General features: G+C 38.2%; 1 protein-coding gene across 1 annotated transcript in view; it reads right to left on the bottom strand.

Annotated features, from left to right (window-relative positions):
* Positions 1 to 1,362: 1,362 nt before the first annotated feature.
* LOC138159888 (ribosomal biogenesis protein LAS1L-like) overlaps positions 1,363 to 7,390 on the bottom strand; it is a 7,182-nt gene continuing 1,154 nt past the window's right edge. The window contains exon 2 of the mRNA XM_069086190.1: positions 1,363 to 7,390. This exon is cut by the window's right edge and continues 46 nt beyond it. Coding sequence (XP_068942291.1) covers positions 5,603 to 7,390 — 1,788 coding nt within the window. The 3' untranslated portion in view covers positions 1,363 to 5,602.

Consider the following 7,390-nt stretch of genomic DNA (forward strand, 5'->3'; position numbering starts at 1 on the left):
AGACACTTGACACCCACACAAAAAAACCAGCCGTGTAACCTTGGGCAAGTTACTTATCCCCAATTGCTCTCCAAAAAAAAAAAAAAAAAGATTTAGTAGCTCCCATATAAAGGAATGGAAAGCTTGGAGAAGGAAAGGAATCTAGGATCACAACCAACAATAACCTACCAAATAAAATTGAGGATAATCCTATAGGGAAAAAACAGGTATTTAATGAAAGGACTTTTAAGTATTCATGATGAAAAGACCTGAACGAAATAAAAAATCTGACTTTCAAACAAAGGATTCAAGAGAAACATAAAAACACAACTGAGAAATCATAAGGGATTAAATAAGGTTCCCATTTTTCTATGAGCAGACAATACCTCTCAGAACTTTTATCATTACCAGAGGTTTTGGAAGGAATCTAATTACACAGAAGGCGAGATTCTATTGTGTCTGGAAGATCTCAAAATAATGGAAGGGTGGAGAAGAAGGATGCCCGGGAAAGGAATAATGGGAGGGGGGGAGATTATTTCATCTAAATGGGATACACAAGGAAAAGGTATTATAACAGAAGGAGCAGAGTTGGAGGAGTGGGAGACAACTGAACCTCACTCTCATCTGAACTGGTTCAAGGAGGGAAGAATAAATATGCACTGGGTTAGGGACAGAAATTAATCTTAGCCAACAGGTAAGCAGAAGTGAAAAAGGTTAAGAGAAAAGTGGGGTTGGAGATGGGATTAAGAGGGAGGGTAGATTAATGGAGGCAATAGTCAGAAGCAGAACATACTCTTAGCAAGGGGGCAAAGTAAAAAAGAGAAGGATAAATGGAAGAGGATAGAGGGAAATATACAGGTAGCAAACATGAATGTGAATGCCATGAACTCACTCATAAAAATGGGAGAGCATAACAATGGATTAAAAACTGGAATCCAACAATATATTCTTTATAAGAAACACTCAAAAAAGATAAGGGGCTAGAGCAAAATCTGTTTTGCTTCAGATGAAGTAAAAATGGCAAGGGTAGGAATCATGATCTCAGACAAAGCAGAAACAAAAATAAGAAAAAGAAAGGAACTATATTTTGCTTAAAAGGTACCACAGGTAATGAATTAATATCCATACCTGAACATACATGCACCAAATATCATAGCATCTAGATTCTTAAAAGAAAAGCTAAATAAAATCACATGAGCAAACAGTAAAACTATAAGAGTAGAGGACCTCAATTTTCAAAGTTAAAGAGAAAGAAATATAACTGTGAAGGTGCATGGCCCCTTCACAAAAACCAACCTTATATTAGGGCAGGGGTGTCAAACTAAAATAGAAACAGAACCCCAACTGGCATATTGACATAGAAAACCACAAATCAGAATCATCTATGTTCTACTGTATTTTTATTTATTTTGTTAAACATTTTCCAATTACATTTTAATCTGGCTAGGGCTATACTCAGGAGTTTTGCAGGCGAGGACTTGCTAACTTTGCAGTGGGCATAAAAATATCACAAAGAAAAAGAGAAAAAGAAACATAAATGTGTCATTTTCTGATCATGATTAAAATTATAATTAAAAAAAGGTCTTTGAAAAGCATAGATGAAAATCAACGGAAACTAAGTAACTTAATCCTAAAAAATGGGTGGCTCAAAGAACAAATCATAAAGAAAATAATTTCATTAAAGATAATGACAACAATGAAATAACATACCACAATTTGTGGGACTTAGCCAAAGCAGAACTTGAGGGAAAATTTGTATCTTTAAATGCTTATATTAACAAGAGAGAAAAAGCAGATCAATGAATTGGACATGCAACTAAAAACAAATTAGAAAACCCAAAATTTAAAAATTCCTAATTAAACAACAAAACAGAAATCCTGAAAACCAAAATAGGGATTAACAAAATGTAAAGTAAAAAACAAAAGGTGTAACTAAGGACCTAGGAATTGTTTTCTTGGAAAACAATAATAATAAAATAGATACGCCTTTGACTCATTTGATTTTAAAAAAGAAAATCAAATTGTCAGTACCAAAAATGAAAAAGGTGAATTTAAAAGCAATTATTAGGCATTTTCCCCAAGTAGAGGCCAAGTAAATGAAATGGATGAATATTTGAAAATTATAAATTGCTCAGATTAATAGAACAGGAAATAAAATATTAAAATAATTCTTTCTTAGAAAAAGACATCAAATAAGCCTTAAACGAACTCCATGAGACAAAAATCCCAGGACCAGATAGATTTACAAGTAAATTCTACCAAACATTTAAAGAACAATTATTTCCAATACAACATATACTTTTGGGAAAAAAATATAGGTAAAGAAGGAGTTCTACCAAATTCCTTCTATGATACAAATATAATCTTGATACTTAAACCAAAGAGAGTCAAAACAGATAAAGAAAACTACAGACCAATTTTACCTAATGAATAGTGATACAGAAATTTTAAAGAAAATACCAGCAAGATTACAGCAATATATCACAAAGATCATACACTATCACCAGTATAGATTTATACCAGGAATGCAGGGCTGGTTCAATATTAGGAAAACTATAGGCATAACTGACCACATTAATAACAAAACCAACAAAAATCACATTTCAATAGATGCAGAAAAAGTATGACAAAAAACAACATCCATTCCTGTTGAAAACACTAGAAAACACAGGAATAAATGAAGACTTCCTTAAAATGATAAGTAGTATCTATCTAAAATTAAGAGCCAGCATTATGTATAATAGGGTTAAGCTAGAAGCCTTTCCTATAAGATTAGGGGTGAATCAAAGATGTTCATTATCACCATTATTATTTAATGTTGTACTAGAAATGCTAGCTATTACGATAAGACAAGAAAAAGAAATTGAAGAAATACACATGGGCAAAGAGGATATCACTCTTTGCACGTGATTCAATGGTTTACCTAGGAACAAACTAAAAAACTAATTGAAACAATTAACAATTTGAGTAAAGTTGAAAGATATAAAATATACCCACACAATTCATAAGCATTTCTGTATGTTGCCAACAAAATACAGGAGAACATAAAAGGAGAAATTCCATTTAAAATAATGACAGTACAAATACTTGTGAGTCTATCTGTCAAGACCCACACAAGAACGATATGAACACAATTACAAAACACTCTTCACACAAATAAAGACAGAGTTAAATAATTAGAGAAATGCCAATTGCTCGTGGGTAGGCTGGGCCAATATAATAAAAATTGTAACAATTACCTAAATTAACTTATTTAGTGACATACCAATCAAACTACCAAAGAACTACTTTATGGAGCGAGAAAAAATAACAAACTTCACCTTGAAGAACACAAAGTCAGGAATATCAAGGGAAACAGAGAAAATGGGAAGGATGGGGACCTAGCAGTACCAGGTCTCAAATTATACTAAAAAGATGTAATTATTAAAACAATTTGGTACTGGGTAAGAAACAGAAAGTTGATCAGTGTAACTAACAGATTATGTAACATACAGTAGAGAAACAAATGAGTATTTAGTGTTTGATAAACCCAAAGATCACAACTATTGGGTAAGGGCTCACTATTCAACAGAAACTGTTAGGAAAACTGAAAGTCTGTAGAAACTAGATACAGACCAACATCTCATATCATATATCAAGATAAGCTCAAAATGGATATTAAGATTGAGATATAAAGAGTGACATCATAAGCACTTAGTGGAACATGGAAACAATTGCCTGTCAGATCTATGGAAAGGAGAAGAGTTCATGACCCATGGTGGGCAAAATGGATAATTTTGATTACATAAAATTAAAGTTTTTGCTCAAACAAAGTCAGTGCATTTAAATGAGAAGAGCAGGAAACTGCTGGGAAAAATATCTTTGCAGCAAGTTTCTCTGGTAAACATCTTATTTCTAAAATATATAAAGGACTGTGACAGATTTCCAATAAAAGGAGCAATTCTACAACTGATAAACGGAGATGAATTGGCAGTTTTCAGAGAAAGGAATCTAAGTTATCAATAGCTATATGAAAAAAATGCTCCAAAATCACTACTAGAGAAATGTGAAGTAAAACAACTCTGAGGTACCACTTCACATCCATGAGATTACCTAAAATGACCAAAAAAAGGAAAATGACACATGCTGGACGGGCTATCCGAAAACATGCACATTAATGCACTGTTGGTGGAGTTATGAACTAGTACAATCACATATTCTGGAAAGCAATTTGGAACTATGCTCCCAAAGCTATTAAACTGTGCATATCCTTTCACCCAGCAATTCCTCTATTAGGAGGAACTCAAAAACAGAGAAAAAGGACCCATATGTACAAGAATATGTATAGCAGCTTTTTGTGGTAACAAAGCACTGGAAATTGAGGGGATGTTCATCAATTGGGGGATGGTTGAACAAGTTATGATATATGAATGTGATGGAACATTATTGTGCTGTAAGAAATGATGAAAGGGATGGTTTCAGAAAAACCTGTTAAGACTTGTATGAACTGATGTAAAATGAAGTGAGCAGAATAAGAACAATTTATACAATAACAATATTATAATGACAAACAACTTTTAAAGATTCAAGCACTCTGATTAATGCAATAACCAACCACAGTTTCAAAAGATTCATGATTAAGTATGCTGTTCACTTCCAGACAGAGAGCTGATACTCAGGGTGAAAACTGAAGGCTATTTTCTTTTTTGAACATGGCTAATATGGGAATTTATTTTATATGACTATACATATTTGTAATGGGTTTTATTTTTCTTTCCTTCTCAGTGACTCAGGGAGGGTGATGGAGGAGGTAGAGAATTCAGAATTGAAAATAAAATTCAATTTTTAAAAAATTAAAAAAAAAAGAAAATAGAGAAAGTCAGAAAGTTCCTCCCCAAAAGCCCAAAGGTCAGCAGATGACAGCAACGAGAATTTTGGCAGAATGGTATGAAAAAATGGACTGAATTTTAAAGGAGATTGATTCTTAGTGATAAGACATGGAGATTATCAAAGTGGCATTAGAGAATAAGGCTATGTTGACTATTGGGGGGGGGTGGAGATGAGATTAGCAAAGGAGCTAACATCAGTGGAGGTATCTTCAGGAGGAAGCCAGGATTACTAAAAAGCAGTAAAAGAGAGAAAAAGGAAGGGAGGTGGGGGTAGGGGCTTGTCGACAATAGAGTAGTGGCTCCAGAGGGCTGGAAAATTCTTTTTTGAGTGACAAAATGTTTTAGAGATAAAATGTTTCCTTTTTTTTTTTTAAAGTCATTGCCACTTGTATGACTTTGAGCTTCCTTTTTTTTCCCCTCTGGATCAGAAGTTAAATTTTTTTTTTATCTAAGTGGTTGGCACTTGTCATAGTCAGTGCCAGCAACCAGAGACAGGATATTTGCCCTGGGGGGGTGAGGGGTCACCAGGATAAACTAGTTGAGGTTTGGCTGTTGCCTGAGGTCTAAAGGGAGACCTCACGCCAGGTACAATGTGGGAAAGGCTCAGAAATAGATAGCATCTGTGATGCTACACCAAAATCCACTGGAGGGGGGGAAGGGGATAATCAGACCTTGGTTTCCAGTACTTATGTGGAGAGAAGGGGTAGTGTCTGCACAAAGGAGAAGGACCCCCACTCCCCCATCCCAACCTAAAGTTAGAAGAACTTAAGGTTGCTTTTAATGCGATGGAGTTCACTCTGGGTCCACAGCAAGCCTTCCCTGTTGTGGGTCCCTGTGGAACCATATGTTGCTGCAGGTGGAAAATTGTCATTTTCTTGGATTGTAGGTTGGTCCACAACAGACATCTGAGTGTAGCTGTCCAGCATGAGCTCATTGGGGTCATCTGTCTGGCCTGGAACCCTGCCCAGGGGATATTTACTCCAGTCTATATCATCTGTGCAAAGCTGCCATGCAGAGCCCTTCAACGCAGCCTGCTTTTCAGCTAGAACCTCAGGTCTCTCCCTCATGGGGACATTGCGTACTGGCTCCTGCTTAACCTCCAACTCTTCCTCTGTCTTGGAAGAAAGATCTTCCATCTCAGTCTCTGTCTCATCCTCATCCCCTGACTTGTAATCACTCTGTCTATCCATCATCATAGACTGCTTCACCTGCCACTGCAGATCTTCCAGAGTGTAAACGGGCCTCCTCAAAGACACAGTCCCTTCCCTGGACCTCGGTCTGGAGTTAGGGTTCCCACCCTGGGTGTAGATGGTACAGAGACACATAAGTTTCTCTTGGGTATCTAGAGGGAAAGCTGGTTCCATGGTCTTGAGGATGAGATGGAGGATGGGGGGAGTGGCCCAGCAGGCACAATCTAGACAGACATCAAGTAGCTGGGACCAATTCAAGGAGAAACTGTGGCACACAATCTTCCATGTTTTCCGAATGGCACGCTGGCTAGAAGTGAAGTGTTCCCCACGGGGGCCATAGACCACTAGCAGTTCACTGAGCCAACTGATGAGGTAGGCTGGCCGGATCCCTGTGTCTCCAAATTCTGGAAGCACCGACAGCATCCTTTCCAGGAGAGCCTGGGTGAATGGCTGGGATTCTAAGCCCTTCAAAAGGGGCTGCCAGAAGTGGGAAAAGCACCGGGGTAACACAAGGTTAGTCAGGTTCATGGTTCTTGCTGGTTGAATCTGCAAAGCTTCCAGCTGCTCTGCAGTAGGAATGAGGAAACCATCACTCAGCAAGATGTTCACCACAAGTGTCCCATTGTCCTGTGTCAGCTTCTTCATTTTTGACAGCATCCACTCCACCTCTGTGGATGAGTTTGCCCAGGCCTTGATGGCCTTTGGCAGCTGCCTCAGCTCTCTGAGTACCCTAAATTGCTCTTCTTCATAGGAGACTAGCACTTTCCGGATTTTCTCATAGAGTTCTTTTTCTTTCCTGGCCTCGTCAGAAAGCAGATCATCCGGCTGAGGCTCTGCCACTGTTGGTTCTTCCATTTCTGCCTCCTGGAAATCCATCTCTGCATCCCAGGGCTCAGACAGGTCATTTCCTAACTGGCGGCACCAATAGGTACGGCGAAGCCAGTCTAGGACAAAGTCACAACCTCTTCGACAGGTATTCAACCTGGGAAGTTTCCTGTGTGTGAAATCATGACGAAGGTTTACGATCCACTCTGGAATGTGCATCTCATGTGCCAGGCGTCTCAAAGGGATATTGAGGAGTTTCTGTTTTGGCTCTGTTATAAGATTCACAAATCTGACCAATGCCATGCCATAAAGAAAGACAAGTTCTTGGGAGCCCACAGTGCTGTTCTCATCCATAACTTTGCATCTCACCAGGTCAGCTGTGCAGGACACGGCAAGGGGAAGGTTATTACCACAGCGGCTCTTCCAGGCAGTCACGCGGTCCAGTGCGTACTTCTGCAACTTTGTGTCAGCACAGAAGAGATACACCATCACCTGGTCCCACTCTGCCTTGCTGCGCCAGGGAACCAC

Source organism: Petaurus breviceps, unplaced genomic scaffold, assembly GCF_028583685.1.
Source record: "Petaurus breviceps papuanus isolate PSGF00001 unplaced genomic scaffold, PetGlider_PUasm1.0 178, whole genome shotgun sequence".
NCBI lineage: Eukaryota > Metazoa > Chordata > Mammalia > Diprotodontia > Petauridae > Petaurus > Petaurus breviceps.